This window comes from Thalassophryne amazonica, chromosome 4 (assembly GCF_902500255.1).
Source record: "Thalassophryne amazonica chromosome 4, fThaAma1.1, whole genome shotgun sequence".
Taxonomy (NCBI): Eukaryota; Metazoa; Chordata; class Actinopteri; order Batrachoidiformes; family Batrachoididae; genus Thalassophryne; species Thalassophryne amazonica.
Window position 1 is genome coordinate 43,387,960 of NC_047106.1, and position 23,904 is coordinate 43,411,863.

General features: G+C 39.1%; 1 protein-coding gene across 2 annotated transcripts in view; it reads left to right on the top strand.

Moving 5' to 3' along the window:
- Positions 1-278: 278 nt before the first annotated feature.
- Positions 279-23,904, top strand: part of LOC117508129 (phosphatidylinositol transfer protein beta isoform-like) — a 48,781-nt gene continuing 25,155 nt past the window's right edge. For both annotated transcript variants that reach the window (XM_034167791.1, XM_034167792.1), the window contains exons 1-6: positions 279-371; positions 8,104-8,134; positions 19,045-19,193; positions 19,883-19,974; positions 20,240-20,247; positions 20,620-20,694. In XM_034167791.1, coding sequence (XP_034023682.1) covers positions 355-371; positions 8,104-8,134; positions 19,045-19,193; positions 19,883-19,974; positions 20,240-20,247; positions 20,620-20,694 — 372 coding nt within the window. In that variant the 5' untranslated portion in view covers positions 279-354. The remainder of the gene's footprint in view (positions 372-8,103; positions 8,135-19,044; positions 19,194-19,882; positions 19,975-20,239; positions 20,248-20,619; positions 20,695-23,904) is intronic.

The window sequence follows — 23,904 nt, forward strand, 5'->3', positions numbered from 1 at the left end:
CTTATTCTAAATGGGTTAAAAGGATACCAAACCTTGGATAAAATGTTTTTTCCTCATTTAGGGAGGGAGAGTAAAATAGCTTTTGACCACTATCTATTAAGAAAAGATAAAAAAAGAAACTCTGTCACCTTCAAATGTTAAATAACACTTTCACACATATACATTTTTGACAAATTATTCAACATTTCTTTAGCAACAATTTGCTATCCTGATCAGTTGGTGGCGGTATTGCACCCGAGGGGTTTTTGCCGTCAAAACAAGAGACAAACGAAGAAGATGAAATGCCGCTGTCTGCTATAAAGAAGTATTTTTTTTTTCTGTCTCGCTGCTGTTTGAACGCAACAAGTCGTGAAGATGCTGATAAAGGAATAGTAAGTATTAAAACTTTTACAAACTGTACTTTAAGAAATATATGAGAGAAACTAATCATGATTGTTTTTCATTTTTATGCTTAAAACTAAATTTTAAGTGAACGTCTGTACTGAATGTCTAACAACCTGGCTCATCTGACTGACCTGTTTTGAAGAATGTGCTGAGCCCTGCAGCATGTGCAGAACTAGATTGAAAATTTTGGCAATTTAAAGTTAATGTCTTCGTCAGCACAATAATGTTGGACGACAAACAAAAACTGAGCCATTTTCTGGAGTAATGTGATAGAGTCTTCATTTCGGCACTGTGATTTATTTGTTTTAACTGCTCCTCACACCGGTATGACAGTTCATCGTTTTGGTTTTTGACACACATACACACACTGATTGAAATAAATCAAAAATTTAAAATTTACGTTGCATTTGGTACATTTATGCGGAGAATAAAAATACAGATTAAAACCAGCTCTAAAAAGAACTTTCTTAATGTTCAGAAAAAAATATAATTCGCAGTGAAAATGTGAATCCAGGCAGTGATGTCAAATTTGCTGATTTCTCTATGTAATTTATCTTTTCTTAATGTTTCGTTCTTTATGTCAACATGTCTGTTATAAATGAATTCATCATTTATATGTCAGAAATAGCGTTTGTTTTTCCTGCCAACATTCCAGAAAGTCAATGATTCAGTAGTTTTTGTAACAACCAAACAAAATCATTCTCAAATGTAGTTACTTTAAATCCAGTTTACATTGTTGTACATTTGATTTCAGGTGGGGATCACGTTAAAAATGGGCTCATGGGAATTTGAATAGGTTATATCCGGGTCTTTCGTAACTGTAACTGTTTCTTTCGTAAAACTTGTGAATCAGTGACTATTGTTTTGTTGAATGATTAGTTATTTCAACTGTCAGTTGGTCAGTTGGTTGTGAAATCATCAAAGGCCTGAGTCACAGTCGTACCGTGCATCTGGACAGTATTCACAGCTTCACTTTTTCCGCAATTTATGTTACAGCTGTATTCCAAAATGGATGAAATTAATTTGTTTTCCTGAAAATTCTACACACAATACCCCATAATGACGATGTGAAAAAGTTTTTTTTGTTGTTTTCTTGTTTTTTTAGATTTTTGCAAATTTATTCAAAATAAAATAGTAAATGGATTGCATTTATATATCACTTTTCCATCTGCGTCAGATGTTAAAAGTGCTTTACAAAAATGCCTCACATTTACCCCAATGTGGGCTCGCTACATACCTGTAGCAACTAGGGGATGGGGACCTTGCCCAAAGGCCCTTTGTGATTTTCCGGTCAGGCTGGGATTTGAACCAAGGATCGTCTGGTCTTAAGCCCAACGCTTAACCACTAGACCATCCCTTCCCCTAAAAATAAAAAACAAAGGAATCACATGTACGTAAGTGTTCCCAGCCTTTGCCATGAAGCATGGTGGTGGCAGCATCATGCTGTGGGGATGTTTTTCAGCGGCAGGAACTGGGAGACTAGTCAGGATTGAGCGAAAGATGAATGCAGCAATGTACAGAGACATCCTGGGCACACAGCCAAGATATCAAAGGAGTGGCATCAGGACAACTCTGTGAATGTCCTTGAGTGGCCCAGCCAGAGCCCAGAATCTGATTGATTGAACATCTCTGCAGAGATCTGAAAATGGCTGTGCACTGATACTCCAACCTGATGGAGCTTGAGAGGTGCTGCAAAGAGTAATGGGCAAAACTGCCCAAAGATAGGTGCACCAAGCTTGTGGCATCATATTCAAGAAGTCTTGAGTCTGAAATTGTTGCCAAAGGAGCATCAACAAAGTATTGAGCAAAGACTGTTAATACTTATGTACATGTGATTTCTTAGTTTTTTATTTTTAATAAATTTGCAAAAATTTAAAAAACTTTTTCATGTCATCCTTATGGGGTGTTGTAAGTAGAATTTTTAAGGGGAAAAATGAATTTACTCCATTTTGGAATAAGGCTGTAACATAAAAAAAATGTGGAAAAAGTGAAGCGCTGTGAATACCTTCCGGATGCACTGTACTTTCACAACCTAATGTTGTTACTCCCAGTAAATGGCATACAAAATTTCATCCTTATATTTTCATTAGTTTTTGAGATATTGGAACTTTAAAAATAGAGTATGACACTGATGTAATCTTTTCATTTGTGCTTTGGAGCAGTTTTGACCTGATGTATTTCCACATTGAAGCACATCAGATCTTTAAAATTTGATATTTATTTCTCATGTTATAGTACTATTTTGGTGAAATTTTCTGATTTATGAGGCATTAAAAATTAAACAAAAAAATTCAAATGTATATTGCTCAATATATGACAAGGTCTGCCATAAAAAGAGTTAACCACTGGAAAGAGAGTGTTTTCATTAATACATTTGCAAAATATGAAGTTGGTATATTTAACCAAACTATATTAATTAAGTTGTCAAATATGCCATGATCACCACAAATAGAAATGTGGGAATAATAACATTATTTTGTGAAAGTATGAAATAAATTGGAAATGGTCAGTCTTGAACATTTTCTGAACTCTTGTCATTTGTGGTGGATTTTTACCCATAATAAAAGCTGCAACAGGCAGCGTGATGAACTTTAATTTCTGTAGCCAGTAAAGCCCTGTAGTTGTGTATCTCATCACAGTGGCACTTGCATCCAGGAGCTGGCTGTCACCTGACTACAGTACAAAGTACAGCAAAGTTGTCACTCCTGCTAAATTATTATCCTTCCTTACAAGATTGTATATAAGCCTGAGAAATTGACATTCTGTATCTGTTCAAGTGAGACTTTTTTTTTTTTTTTTTTTTTTTAAACAGAACTTTACGGTAATTTGAACAAAGAATAGTACTTAGTTGAGAGTGTCACCAATGGTTTAATGTTTCTCGCTTATCAAAGGCATGTAAAGGACATTCATTAATCATTTACAGTTTAGTTCCAATTGCCATCAAGGTAGTGTAGCACACTATAATAAATCTGTCTGCCATGGGTATCTCAGATTGTGGTCTTTGTCCATATGTATACTGTACTTGTGGGTAATCAGTCATACAGGTCTCCTAGTTGCCTCAAAATATGTGCATTGATTTTGTTTAAAAAAAAAAAAACCATTGATATATTAAAAAGTGGCATTTCACTACTGATTTTTTTTTTTTTTTTTTTTTGTGATCAACAAATTTCTAATTTGTCACTTTATATAAAGTAGTGCAGTAGTCCACCATGTTTTTCACAAGTTGTTTGTGTAATTCTGCTAACAGATGGGCAGAGGAAACTTCTCCTGAGAGAAATCATTCTAACTAGCGCATCTCTGTTTGAGCCAATGTTATGCCAGAAATATTCAGTTGCAGCTATACAGGCTACACTGTAAATCTCAATGAGGTAGTTGAACTCAAACCGTTTGAGGAAACCAATTGCCTTAAACCATTTGAGTTTGCCAACTTGAATAATATCATTTTCAAAAAATTAATTGTTAAAGTTTTAGTAACTTAATAACAATTTATATTTAATTAAACTTATGTGAATCTAGTTATGTTTTTCAATAAAGCCTAAAAAATTTGCATTACATTTTGGATTAGATTTTTTTTTTGATGCATTCTTTGGTTTACTTGTTGACTCTGCATTGTGTTGTTATGACTCTGCCCATTTGCTCTCCTCGGGACGTGAACTCACGATTGGAAGTCGGACTCTCTAACCAGAAGACTAAAATCCAGGGCTCTGGCCTTGTGACCAGAGAATTCTTTTGAGCTGTTGGGAGTGAGGTTTACTAACTACATATGCACAGCGACACCTACTGGCCTCCGTTACATAAACTCAATTAAAATGAGTGAATGGAATGCACTGGAAATACATCACCAACACTTAAATGCCCCAAAACTGAGTTGTTATGACAACAATTCATTTTTGAGTTGGTTTAATTAATGGAAATGAGTGACTATAACTTTTTTCAAAGTTTGAGTTACATTAACTTAATTATGTATTAAAATGGAGTGTTCAGTTTAACAGTGTAGGTGTTTTGTTTAACTGTTATCATCATGACATAGAAGTGAAGGATAGACAAGTGACATTACATGCACAAGTGCATGAGTGCATATCTGCGGTTTCCAGGTTCCTCTTTTGTAAGTTCAGGTAATGGTGTAGTTAGTTATTGATAAAATAAGAGTCAGTCAGGCTGTCGGGTGTATTTCTTTAGGCTGACATTGCAATCTGAAAAAGAAAAAAGGATAAGGACAAGGAAATGTGTGCTCTTCATAAACAATCCTGTGACTGCAACCCTGAATCACGAGGCAGTGGGAGTCACAAAGGTCTGATGTGTTTAAAATGTTGAGTTGAAGTAATTTTACATACCTCAGTTTACATACCTCAGTTACATACCTCAGAGCAGGTGGATATGGAAGTCTGCCAATATTTCCTGGGTTTGATTCCCACTTGCGCAATGCTGTCTGTGTCCTTAGACAAGACCCTTAATCTACATAGTCTCAGTCCACTCAGCTGTAAATGGGTACCTGCGTCGCCGACCGAATGCCCCCCTAAAAATTGGTCCGTCCTGCCTTCGCTGCGCCTTTATCATTTCAGACCACAGCAGCATATCTGAGTCTCTATAACCAAAGCGATCAAAAGGAATAATGTGATTATTGACCATCAGATGACAAAGTAAAATCTCTTAAATCATTCTAAAATCACTTTTAAGCGGAAAAGAGGCCGTTTAAAGTAGAAACGAGGCGATAATCGGCGAGTCGTTACTGGCACTTTAAAATGACGTAGGCGCAGCAGCGCGTCAGACTCAGATATGCTGCTGTGGCTCTCATCATTTCCCCTGTCTTTTATTATGAAATAATGCTGATTTTATGTGGAAATGATTGTTGTACAAAAGCTTCAGATATCTGTCGCTGAGATAGATGGTGATTGGAGTGCAGTTTTAAGCAGAAACGAGGTGATAATGAGTGAATTGCTTGTAATGCTCAGAAATGATGCTGCTGAGCTCCGAAATGACGCATGCACAGTGAAGGCAGGGCAGACTGATTTTTAGGGGGGACCATCAGGTCGGTGAGGAAGTAACTGACATCCTGTACAGTAGGCAACTTAAACTCTCATCTGTTTGATGCTGCAGAATCTGGAGATGAGCTCCGGCACTAACAGGCCACAATGTCTTGATTCTGCCCGTTCGGCCCTTGCTATGGTTTTGTCTCCATGCCTTCCCTCTTCGATCTTCTTTCTTTGATTTTCTGTTTATGATTTGGTTGTCTGTGGTTTGGTTTATCATTTATCTTCTGTGTATCATACTTTAGCCATGTGTTTAGTTCTGCCCAGCCTTTGGTTCTCCCATTGCATTATCATTAGTTGTATCACCTATTTTTCTTTTATATATTTATTTTACTGTCGCCATTTGTGAGTTTATTTTAGTTTAATCTGAGCCTTAATTTTTGTTGTTGATCTCTTTTCAGTACTGACATTTATTTCTTTGTTCTTTCATGTTAGGTCTTCTTTATGATATTCTTAGGTTTGTTCATCTGTGGTTTTGGCCTTTTGTTTTGATCGCGGTGGTTTTAGATTCACCCTTGAGTTGGGCCCTGTTCACTTTGCTTTTGTCTAAATGCACTCTCTTGTCTTGTGTTCAGGGTTTGGTGTGGGTGTGTCCTGTCCCTTCTGTTTGCCACACCCCCTTCCAGATTGTACTCTAGCACCTGTGTCTTATTTCCTAATTACCACTGGTGTTATTTAAGCCCTTCACTTTCTTTTCTCCCCTGCCAGCTTGTTGAATTCATTTTGCTTTCCAGCCATTGTTCTTAGTCCTGTTTTGCCTTTTTATCTGCCTGTCTGTGTTTTTGACTTTGCCTTGTCAGGAAAAAAAAAAATCATATTTAACACATCAGTTAAAAGGAACACATTAATTGGAATATGTAAAGCATTTTCTTGAATAAACAAACCAGACAACATTAGAATTTTTATATATGCAGACAAAATACTGTTCCTTTTCCATTTAAACAAAGGCCTTTCTTCAAACTGAGACCTGTGGAGAAAACTGATTGTCAAGACTCTAAGTTTGTGGTCGCCTTATCTTGGAAGAGTTCCTCTCTGGCGGATCTGGAAAGTTTCTGGCCTTTACATGAGGCAGTCACACTGACCAAAATTTCACAGATACACAAGTTTCAAGGACCCCTTTCAAGGGCTTTAAATTAGAGGCCCCAGGACAGCATATAGGGAAGGAGGATTTCAGAGATGTCTCAGTTTGGAACCAGAAATTTTGCAGTCAGGAGTGAAAGCAGTTTTTGTCCTCAATTAAAACCTCAGGTTTTAGTTGAGTAAACATTAATGTATTTATTTAATTACGACGAAGCGAGGCCATGCTGGCTACAACACACAGGAGATATTTCCTGTCAGGAAATGTCTTAATTACAGTCATATTGATGATTGTCAGGTGACTTCATCTGACAAGCCTTTTAAATTTCACAACACTGACAAAGTTTAGTTTCTAACTAAATCCAAGCGCTATAATGTTTGTTTATTTTTGTAACATGTTGCAAAATTACAGCTCAGCAGGAGGAAGCACGTGTGCTCACGTGTGAGGTTTTGAGATTACTGACTTGCTTGATGCACGCTAACATCTGTAAGATATCTTGCAAATAATCTCAAAGGTGTTATCTGACTATGAAAATGGCTTTTTTAGATTTACAAGTGTTTATTTCGCACTAACTTTCACAAAATATATATGAAACTTTTATAGAAAGCTGAGCTGTTTCGGGTTGTTTCTGCCATCTTTGTTCATTTTGTTTGAGCGAGCAGCCAGCTGACATCCCGCTGCCTTTCTTTACTCTGATTGGCAGTCACATATCCTTCCCAGCATCCCTCAGGAAAATCGGGGGAAGCCCCACGTGATCTGTGATGTCACTACCAAATGTAGATCATGGTGTCTGATCACTTTAATTTCTCCCCTTCAGGGGTTGAAATTCTAAATTGTTTCCAGACAGTACAAATTTTTATCATATTGGCAATATTGTATTAAGAATCCCTTATTTAAAATTATAGTGGTGCCAAAGAAAATTCTAAAAATTTCTATGACTTAAATCTTAAAAAGCCAGATGCTGTACATAAGATGCAGGACTGGGCTGAATAGAGAGTATCCAATTCCACGTTATGAAAAAAACAAAAATGGAGACAGATAATTTTCACTGGTTATCACAAACCAGCAGTTCAAGAATCTTTGGAATACATATTTTTGTTTGGTCATAAGTAATTTGAAGATGTATTGGGATCTGAAAAACTGTTTGGAAATGTAGTTTTTACTGTTGTTGCACTTAATAGACTGTCATGATTTGTGATTTAAAAATAATGGACACAATGAATAAGTAATAAAAATAGTTGCATCTCTGGGCAGCATCTTTGTAAAACTGTACAAACAAACCCACAAAAGTCAAGATTATTTTAGGGAATATTACTGATCCCGAAGGAATTCTTCCTAAAATATCAGTTCCCAGTCAGGGATCTGAGACCCCCACCCAGGGGGTTGCAAAATATCAAAGAGGGGTTGCAGGTTTTTCTCAGCTCTCAGGTTGTCAAAATTAGAAGTGCACGTCACATAAATTCATAACTGGATAATCAACAGTGACATGCTATGATGAATCAGCACTGTATAGACTGTATTTATTTCCCGTGTGTTCTGTTGTGTTTTTGTAACAGATTTTAAAATTCTTATTTTCCCCTCTCTCTCTCTCTCTCTCTCACTCTCTCACAGCAGGATTGTGCTGCCCTTTTCGGTAGAGGAGGTAAGGAAATTGTATTTTTCCAAATTCGGTATGATGGAATTCAGACAGATTAAGACAAATGACTCAATGGACCCTTGAGTATTTGCTCTAAACATTTGTTTTGAGTGTCAGCACACAGTTTCATCCACAATTATCAGTACACCTTTTTATTACGTAAGCACATATCAGCCTGGTCACAAATATTCACATCTGTGATTAAGTACAAAATTTAAAATTGAGTCAAACACAAATGTCATTTACACATTTTGTGTCCGTACAATATTTAATGCATTGTTCAATATTTAAAGCTAAAAGACATTTGGGTTTCAGCCAGGTGACTTGAGGCTGCCCCCCCCCCCCCCCCCCCCTCGGCCTTCTCCAGCCACCCGGGTCCTCAACACTGAGGCAGCTGTATGCTGGATTGTGTCCATCAACTTTCCCAGTCTTTTGTTGCCCTGTCCCAACTTTTTTGAAATGTGTTGCAGGCATCCATTTCAAAATGAGCAAATATTTGCACAAAAACTATAAAGTCTCTCAGTTTGAACATTAAATATCTTGTCTTTGTAGTGTATTCAATTGAATATAGGTTGAAGAGGATTTGCAAATCATTGTATTGTGTTTTTATTTACATTCTACACAATGTCCCAACTTCATTGGAATTGGGGTTGTATTTCATTGCAAAGCCAGTAGCTATTATGGCAGAGTGTGAATTGTCATTTTATGAGCTTTCAGACAGATCTCCGTCCAACCCTTTTTGTAGGTTTTAGCAGATTGGTGCTTTGACTTTCATCATGAAACTCCTTGCTTTGTTCCTCAAATAGTCATTTGTTTGCTGGGCGTTAACTCTTCTTGTTTTTTCCCATTGCTCAGCTCAAAGCAGAAACCAGTCGGTTGGTAATCTGTGCAAACACAGTTCGCTGCATGACCAGCTTTACTGTGGTCCCTTTTAGCACAAAGTGTCACATCTTCAACCAGTACAGCAAGTCAGACAAGTATAACGTTAGAACGGCCGCTACAATTAGTTTCATATTTCAGGCCATAGAACAAGTCTTGCTGTGGCTTTCTAATTTTTTTTTATTATTTATTTTTTCCCCCAACACTAGAGTTCACAGATCTCTTCAAGTCTCATGAGTTTAGGTTTCTAAGTACCATATTTTCCAGACTACGAGTTGCACCACAATATTTGTTGCATCTATCCAAAAATGCATCATAAAAAGAAAAAACTTGGAAGTCACACAGGTTTATAAGTCACATTTATTTTATTCATTTGTTAATCGTCGAGCTGCTGCTTCATGTAATAAGAATCAAAATGAATTTAATCATTGCATTTTAACGCTAACACCATGTTACCAAGCAGAAGCCAAAAAACTTGAGTAAACTGCTTCTTATGACTGCTGGACAGATGAAAAATCTTTCCAGTGTAATTAAAGGTTTGAAAACTCTTTTGTCAAACATTTGACATGGTCCAAGCAGAGGGTCACCCCTTTGAGTCTGGTCTGCTTGAAGTTTCTTCCTCAGAGGGAGTTTTTCCTTACCACTGTTGCTCTGGGGGTTGGTAAGGTTAGACCTTACCTGTGTGAAGCGCCTTGAGGCAACTCTGTTGCGATTTGGCGCTATATAAAGGAAAATAAATTGAAAAAATTGAAATTGAAAATTGTGAGAGATAATAGCCTTACCCTAGCTTAGTTTGACTGACCTACCGGTGCTGTTCTTGTTTCACACATTCTAAACAAGTGTGTCAAGTGGTGTAATTCTTCTTCAGTATGGACATGTGGTTACCCTGATGGGTGATGAGATTTATACCATGGGTTTATTGTGGTGTCATCTGCGATCCAAAGTAGTCACTTTGAAAGCACGTGTAGACCTAGTGGCTATTATAAGAAGGCTGTCTAGCTCACTGCGGTATTGTATCACTTCCTGTTCCGGAGCACAGCGGTGTTTTGCTGTATCTGTTAATTTTGGCTCTCTGTTGGGACTGTTTACACAGAGACTGCTACCTGCTGCTTTGGACTTTGAACTAATAGTCTTTTTCAAGACTTTTTTACTTTTTTACCTTTTTATTTTTTATTTTTTTTTTTTTTTACTTTTTTACTTGACTCTACTGGTGGTCGGCTCTCACTGCGGTATTGTATCACTTCTTGTTCCGGAGCACAGCGGTGTTTTTCTGTATCTGTTAGCTGTTTGATCTGCGCAGTTAGATTGATCTAGTTATCTAGATTACGATTTGTTTCCCAGTGTAATCTTTACGTGCCTTAACTAAAGCACTCCTTCTGCTGAATCACCTTTAAATTATTTACACATTATTCGCTTTGCGTGTTTTTAGGAATCCGCTAGCTTAGCGTAGCTACTAGCTCTTAGCCGATTTAGCATGGCGGCTTCTCCTGTCTCTCCCGCACTTTTCTGCTCTGGGTGTGAAATGTTTAGTTATTCCTCGGCCTCCTTTAGCAGTAATGGTACTTGTAATAAGTGTAGCTTATTCGTAGCTTTGGAGGCCAGGCTGGGCGAATTGGAGACTCGGCTCCGCACCGTGGAAAATTCTACAGCTAGCAAGGCCCCTGTAGTCGGTGCGGACCAAGGTAGCTTAGCCGCCGTTAGTTCCCCCCTGGCAGATCCCGAGCAGCCGGGAAAGCAGGCTGACTGGGTGACTGTGAGGAGGAAGCGTAGCCCTAAACAGAAGCCCCGTGTACACCGCCAACCCGTTCACATCTTTAACCGTTTTTCCCCACTCGACGATACACCCGCCGAGGATCAAACTCTGGTTATTGGCGACTCTGTTTTGAGAAATGTGAAGTTAGCGACACCAGCAACCATAGTCAATTGTCTTCCGGGGGCCAGAGCAGGCGACATTGAAGGAAATTTGAAACTGCTGGCTAAGGCTAAGCGTAAATTTGGTAAGATTGTAATTCACGTCGGCAGTAATGACACCCGGTTACGCCAATCGGAGGTCACTAAAATTAACATTGAATCGGTGTGTAACTTTGCAAAAACAATGTCGGACTCTGTAGTTTTCTCTGGGCCCCTCCCCAATCAGACCGGGAGTGACATGTTTAGCCGCATGTTCTCCTTGAATTGCTGGCTGTCTGAGTGGTGTCCAAAAAATGAGGTGGGCTTCATAGATAATTGGCAAAGCTTCTGGGGAAAACCTGGTCTTGTTAGGAGAGACGGCAGCCATCCCACTTTGGATGGAGCAGCTCTCATTTCTAGAAATCTGGCCAATTTTCTTAAATCCTCCAAACCGTGACTATCCAGGGTTGGGACCAGGAAGCAGAGTTGTAGTCTTACACACCTCTCTGCAGCTTCTCTCCCCCTGCCATCCCCTCATTACCCCATCCCCGTAGAGACGGTGCCTGCTCCCAGACTACCAATAACCAGCAAAAATCTATTTAAGCATAAAAATTCAAAAAGAAAAAATAATATAGCACCTTCAACTGCACCACAGACTAAAACAGTTAAATGTGGTCTATTAAACATTAGGTCTCTCTCTTCTAAGTCCCTGTTGGTAAATGATATAATAATTGATCAACATATTGATTTATTCTGCCTAACAGAAACCTGGTTACAGCAGGATGAATATGTTAGTTTAAATGAGTCAACACCCCCGAGTCACACTAACTGTCAGAATGCTCGTAGCACGGGCCGGGGTGGAGGATTAGCAGCAATCTTCCATTCCAGCTTATTAATTAATCCAAAACCCAGACAGAGCTTTAATTCATTTGAAAGCTTGTCTCTTAGTCTTGTCCATCCAAATTGGAAGTCCCAAAAACCAGTTTTATTTGTTATTATCTATCGTCCACCTGGTCGTTACTGTGAGTTTCTCTGTGAATTTTCAGACCTTTTGTCTGACTTAGTGCTTAGCTCAGATAAGATAATTATAGTGGGCGATTTTAACATCCACACAGATGCTGAGAATGACAGCCTCAACACTGCATTTAATCTATTATTAGACTCTATTGGCTTTGCTCAAAAAGTAAATGAGTCCACCCACCACTTTAATCATATCTTAGATCTTGTTCTGACTTATGGTATGGAAATAGAAGACTTAACAGTATTCCCTGATAACTCCCTTCTGTCTGATCATTTCTTAATAACATTTACATTTACTCTGATGGACTACCCAGCAGTGGGGAATAAGTTTCATTACACTAGAAGTCTTTCAGAAAGCGCTGTAACTAGGTTTAAGGATATGATTCCTTCTTTATGTTCTCTAATGCCATATACCAACACAGTGCAGAGTAGCTACCTAAACTCTGTAAGGGAGATAGAGTATCTCGTCAATAGTTTTACATCCTCATTGAAGACAACTTTGGATGCTGTAGCTCCTCTGAAAAAGAGAGCTTTAAATCAGAAGTGTCTGACTCCGTGGTATAACTCACAAACTCGTAGCTTAAAGCAGATAACCCGTAAGTTGGAGAGGAAATGGCGTCTCACTAATTTAGAAGATCTTCACTTAGCCTGGAAAAAGAGTCTGTTGCTCTATAAAAAAGCCCTTCGTAAAGCTAGGACATCTTTCTACTCATCACTAATTGAAGAAAATAAGAACAACCCCAGGTTTCTTTTCAGCACTGTAGCCAGGCTGACAAAGAGTCAGAGCTCTATTGAGCTGAGTATTCCATTAACTTTAACTAGTAATGACTTCATGACTTTCTTTGCTAACAAAATTTTAACTATTAGAGAAAAAATTACTCATAACCATCCCAAAGACGTATCGTTATCTTTGGCTGCTTTCAGTGATGCCGGTATTTGGTTAGACTCTTTCTCTCCGATTGTTCTGTCTGAGTTATTCTCATTAGTTACTTCATCCAAACCATCAACATGTTTATTAGACCCCATTCCTACCAGGCTGCTCAAGGAAGCCCTACCATTATTTAATGCTTCGATCTTAAATATGATCAATCTATCTTTGTTAGTTGGCTATGTACCACAGGCTTTTAAGGTGGCAGTAATTAAACCATTACTTAAAAAGCCATCACTTGACCCAGCTATCTTAGCTAATTATAGGCCAATCTCCAACCTTCCTTTTCTCTCAAAAATTCTTGAAAGGGTAGTTGTAAAACAGCTAACTGATCATCTGCAGAGGAATGGTCTATTTGAAGAGTTTCAGTCAGGTTTTAGAATTCATCATAGTACAGAAACAGCATTAGTGAAGGTTACAAATGATCTTCTTATGGCCTCGGACAGTGGACTCATCTCTGTGCTTGTTCTGTTAGATCTCAGTGCTGCTTTTGATACTGTTGACCATAAAATTTTATTACAGAGATTAGAGCATGCCATAGGTATTAAAGGCACTGCGCTGCGGTGGTTTGAATCATATTTGTCTAATAGATTACAATTTGTTCATGTAAATGGGGAATCTTCTTCACAGACTAAAGTTAATTATGGAGTTCCACAAGGTTCTGTGCTAGGACCAATTTTATTCACTTTATACATGCTTCCCTTAGGCAGTATTATTAGACGGTATTGCTTAAATTTTCATTGTTACGCAGATGATACCCAGCTTTATCTATCCATGAAGCCAGAGGACACACACCAATTAGCTAAACTGCAGGATTGTCTTACAGACATAAAGACATGGATGACCTCTAATTTCCTGCTTTTAAACTCAGATAAAACTGAAGTTATTGTACTTGGCCCCACAAATCTTAGAAACATGGTGTCTAACCAGATCCTTACTCTGGATGGCATTACCCTGACCTCTAGTAATACTGTGAGAAATCTTGGAGTCATTTTTGATCAGGATATGTCATTCAAAGTGCATATTAAACAAATATGTAGGACTGCTTTTTTGCATTTACGCAATATCTCTAAAATCAGAAAGGTCTTGTCTCAGAGTGATGCTGAAAAACTAATTCATGCATTTATTTCCTCTAGGCTGGACTATTGTAATTCATTATTATCAGGTTGTCCTAAAAGTTCCCTAAAAAGCCTTCAGTTAATTCAAAATGCTGCAGCTAGAGTACTGACGGGGACTAGAAGGAGAGAGCATATCTCACCCATATTGGCCTCTCTTCATTGGCTTCCTGTTAATTCTAGAATAGAATTTAAAATTCTTCTTCTTACTTATAAGGTTTTGAATAATCAGGTCCCATCTTATCTTAGGGACCTCGTAGTACCATATTACCCCAATAGAGCGCTTCGCTCTCAGACTGCAGGCTTACTTGTAGTTCCTAGGGTTTGTAAGAGTAGAATGGGAGGCAGAGCCTTCAGCTTTCAGGCTCCTCTCCTGTGGAACCAGCTCCCAATTCAGATCAGGGAGACAGACACCCTCTCTACTTTTAAGATTAGGCTTAAAACTTTCCTTTTTGCTAAAGCTTATAGTTAGGGCTGGATCAGGTGACCCTGAACCATCCCTTAGTTATGCTGCTATAGACGTAGACTGCTGGGGGGTTCCCATGATGCACTGTTTCTTTTTCTTTTTGCTCTGTATGCACCACTCTGCATTTAATCATTAGTGATCGATCTCTGCTCCCCTCCACAGCATGTCTTTTTCCTGGTTCTCTCCCTCAGCCCCAACCAGTCCCAGCAGAAGACTGCCCCTCCCTGAGCCTGGTTCTGCTGGAGGTTTCTTCCTGTTAAAAGGGAGTTTTTCCTTCCCACTGTAGCCAAGTGCTTGCTCACAGGGGGTCGTTTTGACCGTTGGGGTTTTACATAATTATTGTATGGCCTTGCCTTACAATATAAAGCGCCTTGGGGCAACTGTTTGTTGTGATTTGGCGCTATATAAAAAAAATTGATTGATTGATTGATTGATATTATAAGAATGTGTAGACTCTGTTAGAGTTCTGGACAGTTCGACCATTCCTCTGTCAGCCTTGATGTAAAAGCCATGATAGGAACATTGATTATCTCCTGGCTGAGATTATTGTAATAATTTTGCGACAAAGAATGTCTTCCTCACTCCTGGCTGATGTCGTACCTGTAGTTTTGTGCTGTGCCCCCTGGTGGTTCTGCTGAGGAAGGGTTTTCACGTTGCATTTCCATGTTGTCCCACTCTTGAGCTGAACTGTACTAAGTAAAAACTTCGCAAGATCTTGAAAGTCTGGAGTACATCTGCTCCTTTCCTCCTTGGGCTGAACCAATTACTTGAGTAGCTCGAATAATTCATTTACACAAAATATTTGAGACTCATTATTTGCCTCAAGGTTTTGTTTAATTCCTGTCTCCGCTATCACTCGCATTATGTGGCCTGCTCATCGATTTCTATTTAATCCACTAGATGGTGGCTGTTGCCAGCAGCCTCCATCTTTCGGAGTTATTCCGTGTCGTCAGACATTATGTGCAGCATTCGGTGCAGGGACAAGCTGACATAGGATTGTCGGGTGGTTAAAGTTAAGTGTGTATTATATGTAATATTAATGATGTGGGGAAATTTCAAAAATTTCTGAAAAAAAGGTTAGAAAATTATTTATTTTTTGTGTCTATCTGTATTCTGTAAAGTAGCGACTTCAGTTTTGCTGCCTGAATGCTTTGTCATGATAAATATCTCACCATTTGCTTAGTGATTCAATTTGAAGTTTCACTTTCATAAATCTCAATTTATCCCTTTTTAATTAGCCTCTGTTTTTTTTTTCACATCAGGTTTTCCATTCTGAGATATTCTGTAAAAACAAAATCATAGAATGGAAACGTTTTTCTCTGTTTGGTGGGTCACATGACAGTCGCTATATTCTGCTACTAATATAAGAATATACACGAATGAGATTACTTTCTCTGTGATATACTGAACGCTCCAGCACCCTGTAGTGTTTTCAGATTTCTTTCAGCTTGGTCCAGAAATTATTGAATAATCATACTTTCACCCTGGTTGGCGTGGCTGTTTCATTTATTTATTTTATGTGAAATTTTCTCGAAGAAAAAGCGGCGACGCAGGTGGGTTATGAGCAGTCTTTAATATGATGCGAGCACGTGAAGCTCTTACTTTCACCCCTGAATATTTCCCATCTTTAACTTCATAATGAAATTAATTAAGGATCAGACTAGCATCTGGTGTTGTGGCAGACATGGTGTGTTTGACAAACTAATGGTATTATTTTCTATCTGGACTGGGACAAACAAATTCATTCAAGCCTTTTATATAACTAGTCTGATCCTCTTCTGTATTTGTTTTGACAAATAGTGGCTGTACAAATGTGGGACTGAGTTTGAATAAATGTAGCAGCACAGTAACAGCACGGAAAATGCAGATTTATCCTGAAACTCTCTTAAAAACATTGATCATGTCCACATTGATTTCTATTGATGTCTGGTTGTTAAACGCTAACCAAGATGGTGGCACTCTGGCAACAGTCTGCGAATGAGTGGATCTCCACCGTCCTCCATCTAGTGAGTAAATAGAAATCGATGGGCCTGCTCAGCTCCAGTGTGTCATTGTTGCACACAAACTATTATTATAGAGGCATAGTGCATTCAGACTCAAGGTGGCGCAATGGCGGAGAGTCAAGTGTCTGTAAAAGGCAGAAAACTGTCCACAAGCCAACACTGTCTCTCTGTGTCTTATAGAGCTGTGATGACAGAGAAAGTTTTACAAACATTACAAGTTTTGCTTTTCTTTCAAACTCTGTCCTCTGGCTGTGATGTAGCAAACTAGCATGGCTACAGCCAGCAGATAAAAACAGAGCCGCACACCTGTGGCAAGTTAAAACTACTTTTTTACTTTTTTCCAATGCGCCTAAAATCTCTTTCTGAGGATGGCATTACATTAAAAGTGCAGAGAAAACCTTAACTCCTTAACTCTCAATCAGTTGCTGCTTTCCACATAAATACATGTTACATAATGCACTATTAATGTTGCTGTTTAAAAACACAAAACTACTTTTTATCAGATTACTCTATTAAATAATCAATAGAATGCTTGATTCCAAAAATATTTGATAGCTGCAGCCCTACTTCCTCCTCAATTCCAGTGTTGGTAGGACTACAAGGTGCTGAAAGAGGGATGAAAGTCCACTCGCACGTCTTGTGGCAGGTCTTTGTGCATTCTTGAGGGCATCATTGTCCCTTTTCCGCTTCAGACCAAATTATGAAGAGTACATTGCCTCTTTTTATTAAAGAGTGTGGTCTTTCAGTTTGAGAGCATGGTTTAGTTGTTATATTCACACTTTCTCTACAAAAAAAAAATGTATTTCTGATTCAGATCTTCTATGACTACAACAGTTGGCATTGAGCTTAACAGTGCAATACAGTCATCTTCTGCACTGGATTCTGAATCACAGGATACAGTATTCAGGATACAAGAGCAGCTTGTCATGCCTGTGTATGTGACCAAAGAACCCCCCCCCCCCCCCAAAAAAAAAACAGCACTTCACGTTTTCTACATTTTATGTTGCAGCCTTATTCTAAAATGTAATAATTTTTTTCCACTCAAATGTCTTCTCACAACACCCCATAATGACAACATGATTTTTTTTTTAAATTTTTGCAATTTTATTAAAAATAAAAAACTAAGAAATCACTTGTACATAAGTAATCACATCCTTTGTTTAATACTTTGTTGATGCACATTTTGGCAGTAATTACAGCATCAATTTTTCTCTAATATGATGTCACAAGCTTGGTGTACCTATCTTTAGGCAGTTTTGCCCATTCCTCTTTGCAGCACCTCTCAAGCTCCATCAGGTTGTATTGGGAGCGTTGGTGCACAGCCATTTTCAGATCACTTCAGAGATGTTCAATCTGATTCAGGTCTAGGCTCTGGCTGGACCACTCAGGGTCAGTCACAGAGTTGTCCTGAAGCCATTCCTTTGATATCCTGTCTAGTGTCCAGGGTCCTGCCACTGAAAAACACCCTACAGCATGATGCTGCCACCACCATGCTTCACTATAGCGATGGTGCCAAGTTTCCTCAAAACATGGCACCTGGCATTCATGCCAAAGAGTTCAATCTTTGTCTCATTAGACAAGAGAATTTTGTTTCTCATGGTCTAAGAGTCCTTCAGGTGCCTCTTGGCAAACTCCAGGTGGGTGGACATGTGCCTTTTACTAAGGAATGGCTTCCATCTGGCCACTCTACCATACAGGCCTGATTGTTGGACTGCTGCAGAGATGGTTGTCCTTCTGGAAGGTTCTCCTCTCTCCACAGAGGAATGATGGATCTCTGACAGAGTGAGCATTGGGTTCTTGGTCACCTCCCTGACTAAGACCCTTCTTCCCAATCCCTCAGTTTAGAAGGGCAGCCAGCTCTAAGAAGAGTCCTGGTGGATCTGAAGGTCTTCCATTTACGGATGATGGAGGCCACTGTGCTCACTGGGACCTTCAAAACAGCAGAAATGTTTCTGTACCCTTCCCCAGATTTGTGCCTGGAGACAATCCTGTCTCAGAGGTCTGAGACAATTCCTTTGACTTCAAACTTATTTTGTGCTCTGACATGCACTGTCACCTGTGGGACCTTATATGTAGACAGGTGTACCTTGGTGGACTCCAGTTAAGCTGTAGAAACATCTCAAGGATGATCAGTGGAAACAGAATGCCCCTGGGCTCAATTTTGAGCTTCATGACGAAGGCTGTGAATACTTATGTACATGTGATTTCTTAGGGTTTTTTGTATTTTTATTTTTAATAAATTTGCAAAAATCTCAAAACTTTTTTCTACAGTGTCATTTTGGGTTATTGTGTGTAGAATTTTGAGGGGAGAAAATGAATTTCATCCATTTTGGAATAAGGCTGTAACAACAAAATGTGGAAAAAGTGCAGCGCCATGAATTCTTTCCAGGTGCACGGTAGTCCAATTGCTTGGTGAAAATCATTTTGGTTTGTGAAGCAATTTGTCAAACCAATAATGCACCTCTTAATCAACCAAAGAAAGAAAATAGTCTCTGTCTAATAAGTTCTGGAATGTTCCTTGGATTTTATTTATTTGTTATTGCAAAAATTCAAAATTAGTTCTCGGGATGATGACTAAATAATTTGTGTGTGTGTGTGTGTGTGGGTACCTGAAGTACCAAGTGGGTCAGCTCTATGTTGTAACGGAGGCCAGTAAGAGTGAGACTGGGGGAGGAGAAGGTGTGGAGGTGTTGATAAATGAGCCTTATGAGAAGGAGGATGGTGAGAAGGGGCAGTACACCCTCAAGATCTATCACTTACAGAGGTATGTGGTTACAAGGTAACATGTTGTCAGAAGCTGTACATGGCAGTAAATACTGCTTATGTCATATTTTTGAGTGAAAATAAAACATTTGAGATCGCGTGCCCCAGTCAGCTGTTCTTCATGAAGTGGTAGTCTAAAGGTCAGTCAGTACACACTCCCAGATTCAAGAGAAGTGCATTTGGCCAGTCTCAAAAGCTGTTAAATTGTAATGACCTGAAATAATAGACTGGTAAATACACTTAAACATAAAAACATACAGTCCAAAAACTTTTCAATCAATAGTTTGATGGCTTATTGTCTCTGAGATCAACATGGCCATTTGTTATTGAGAACAGTTTAGGATGTGTATTTTTCTTGTCTTGCTCCCTACAGAGGGTCAGCCTGTAACAAACTTAATAAAATGATGATGATTATAGGTGTTTGTCCATTGGATGCACCAGACATCCATCCAGCCACACCACTGATTCATAAAAGCCTACAATTACATTGACACATTTGGCACCCACAGCAACCATAGTTTTTATATCAGTCATTCTTCATCACTTATATTATTTCATCGCGCAGTATTGCAGCTGTATTTTATAATGATCCTCGACTATGTAATGTGCAGTTTTGGGGGAACACTTGTGATGTGGCCGTGACTTGTTGTTGACACCAGTGCTTTTTTTTGTTTGTTTGCTTCTCTGCAGTAAAGCACCAGCCATAATCAGAAAGCTGGCTCCAGCAGGTCTTCTTGAAGTGCGTGAAGAGGCCTGGAATGCGTATCCTTACTGTCGAACTAGTAAGTTTGTCTACAAAATTAAAAAATTCAGACACACTAATGACATGTCATACAGGTTGATCAAACATTCAGTCAGTCAGTGCACTGTGACCCTGTTGTTCAGTAAGTATTTTAGGATGACTACACCAACACCATTTTTTTTGGTGATGGAGTAAAGAAATTACGTCTTGTGGAAGTTCTCACATTCAAAACTACATCTTGACCTTTTCTCTTTTTGTTCTTCTAATCATCCCCTTTTGTTGATGACCAACGCTTTCTACCACAGTTCTTACAGTAAGTGTCCTTGTTTCATTTTCACACACTAATATAATAAGTTTTCATTGTTTAAAAAAATTAGACCAAAGAAAATGGAAACCTGGAGTATTATCTTGAAGTTTTTATTCTTTGGAAGTTAAACATGATACTTATGTATTGTAGTTTATTTAGCCTGGCTCTGTTGTAATGATAAAATGAGTCAAATATAAATGAAAGTGTCACTCATCTAATTCAGTGAGACACTTCCAACACGAAGAAAGACATTATACATTTACCTGGAGTTTACTCTGAGAGTGCGATTAAAATGCTTCTTAAAAAAAACATGCCAAACAGAGTGATTTACTTTTTTTTACCTTTTCTCTATTATTTATTTATTTGTTTGTTTTACAGAACGCGTACATGAAGGACAACTTTATGATTAAGATTGAAACGTGGCACAAATCTGATATGGGGGACACAGACAATGTAAGTTGTCACCTTGTATATATAAATTAATTCAGAAATGGTTTTTAAAAGTTGAGATATCTGTATATTACATAATTACCCAAAATGTACAGCTAGGGTTTTTTTTTTATGTAATCCTTTCTTCTTTTCAGTCAACAGTTTGTAGTTTTATTTACCTCTGGTATAGGAGGGAAAAGTTGTTTCTTTCTGCCTATTTTATTGTAGACACTATAATTCAAAAAGTGATGGATGATGGAGTCCAGTGAAGTTTGTGGATTGATAGCCTTTGGGTCAATAAAAAATTGAGCAAATGTACATTTTATCTGAAATTGCTGTGAGAGATAAACACTTCTAAAACTGAAAACGCTGTTTTTGTAACCTGATAACACTGCTGGAGTGATTTACAAGACATTTTGTGGATGTCAGTGTGCATGCCCATGACACACAGTCACTGTTAAAATGTAAATAAAATATTGTTTATGATTGGTTGATTGAGTTTATTCTGCAACATCAACATAAACAGACAGAGCTGAATATAGCAATGATACACGCATAACACAGTAAAGCATAAACAGTATTGTGGTCCTTGTGAAATTATCATGTGACAATATAGAGGGGCTTGATTGGACATGTACAAATTGTACATAACACAATAGGATCTTAATAATTAATCTAAATAACAATAAAAGTATAATTATATATAGTTTGCACTGGGATACCAATTAAACAACTGCAAATTATAAAGAACACTATGCTCATATGTCCAAGGGTGTTTCAGCATTGTGTTGCATTTTGCAATTATCACACAGTGTCGTTGGAAAGATCTATGCTTTATTCTTTTTGTGGATTACTCTGTTAGCTGGATTAAACTCTTGATATTCTGGTGTGATTCTACCATCAGTAGAGGCCTATACTGCCTCTACTGATGGTTGGCTCTCACTGCGGTATTGTATCACTTCCTGTTCCGGAGCACAGCTGTGTTTTGCTGTATCTGTTAGCTGTTTAATCTGCGCAGTTAGATTGATCTAGATAACTAGATAACGATTTGTTTCACAGTGTAATCTTCACGTGCCTTAACTAAAGCACTCCCTCTGCTGAATCACCTCTAAATTATTTACACATTATTCACTTTGTGTGTTTTTAGAAATCTGCAGCTTAGCGCAGCTACTAGCTCTTAGCCGATTTAGCATGACAGCTTCTCCTGTCTCTCCTGCACTTTTCTGCTCTGGGTGTGAAATGTTTAGTTATTCCTTGGCCTCCTTTAGCAGTAATGGTTCTTGTAATAAGTGTAGCTTATTCGTAGCTTTGGAGGCCAGGCTGGGCGAATTGGAGACTCGGCTCCGCACCGTGGAAAATTCTACAGCTAGCCAGGCCTCTGTAGTCGTGCGGACCAAGGTAGCTTAGCCGCCGTTAGTTCCCTTCCAGCAGATCCCAAGCAGCCGGGAAAGCAGGCCGACTGGGTGACTGTGAGGAGGAAGCGTAGCCCTAAACAGAAGCCCCGTGTACACCACCAACCCATTCACATTTCTAACCGTTTTTCCCCACTCGGTGACACACCCGCCGAGGATCAAACTCTGGTTATTGGCGACTCTGTTTTGAGAAATGTGACGTTAGCGACACCAGCAACCATAGTCAGTTGTCTTCCGGGGGCCAGAGCAGGCGACATTGAAGGAAATTTGAAACTGCTGGCTAAGGCTAAGCGTAAATTTGGTAAGATTGTAATTCACGTCGGCAGTAATGACACCCGGTTACGCCAATCGGAGGTCACTAAAATTAATATTGAATCGGTGTGTAACTTTGCAAAAACAATGTCGGACTCTGTAGTTTTCTCTGGGCTCCTCCCCAATCGGACCGGGAGTGACATGTTTAGCCGCATGTTCTCCTTGAATTGCTGGCTGTCTGAGTGGTGTCCAAAAAATGAGGTGGGCTTCATAGATAATTGGCAAAGCTTCTGGGGAAAACCTGGTCTTGTTAGGAGAGACGGCATCCATCCCACTTTGGATGGAGCAGCTCTCATTTCTAGAAATCTGGCCAATTTTCTTAAATCCTCCAAACCGTGACTATCCAGGGTTGGGACCAGGAAGCAGAGTTGTAGTCTTACACACCTCTCTGCAGCTTCTTTCCCCTTGCCATCCCCTCATTACCCCATCCGCGTAGAGACGGTGCCTGCTCCCAGACCACCAATAACCAGTAAAAATCTATTTAAGCATAAAAATTCAAAAACAAAAAAATAATATCGCACCTTCAACTGCACCACAGACTAAAACAGTTAAATGTGGTCTATTAAACATTAGGTCTCTCTCTTCTAAGTCCCTGTTAGTAAATGATATAATAATTGATCAACATATTGATTTATTCTGCCTTACAGAAACCTGGTTACAGCATGATGAATACGAGGTCTGTCAATAAAGTATAGGTCCTTTTTATTTTTACGTCAGACATGCTTGCACCCTCGTGCGCATGCGTGAGTTTTTCCACTCCTGTCGGTGACGTCATTCGCCTGTGAGCACTCCTTGTGGGAGGAGTCGTCCAGCCCTTCGTCGGAATTCCTTTGTCTGAGAAGTTGCTGAGAGACTGGCGCTTTGTTTGATCAAAATTTTTTCTAAACCTGTGAGACACATCGAAGTGGACACGGTTCGAAAAATTAAGATGGTTTTCGGTGAAAACTTTAACGGCTGATGAGAGATTTTGAGGTGATACTGTCGCTTTAGGGACTTCCCACGTTGCGAGACGTCGCGCAGCGCTCTCAGGCGCCGTCGTCAGCCTGTTTCAAGCTGAAAACCTCCACATTTCAGGCTCTATTGATCCAGGACGTCGTGAGAGAACAGAGAAGTTTCAGAAGAAGTCGGTTTCAGCATTTTATCCGGATATTCCACTGTTAAAGTAGATTTTTTTAATGAAACCCGTCCGCGCGTCGGGATGCAGCCGGTGCGGTGCGGCGGCACAGGAAAAACACCTCCGTGTTGATAACCATTTGTAAAATCCAGGCGGCTTTTGATGGCTTTCAGTGGAGTGAGTATATGAGAAATTGTTTAACAGCTGGACATGTTCCAACTTGTCCTTAAGGCTTCCAGCGGAGGTGTTTTTCCTGTGGCGGAGCGTCGCAGCGGCTGCTGGTGAATGACGTCACCGACAGGCGTGGAAAAACTCACGCATGCGCACGAGGGTTCAAGCATGTCTGACGTAAAAACATATGAATAAAATCCATATAGTTTTTGAAAAAAATAAAAA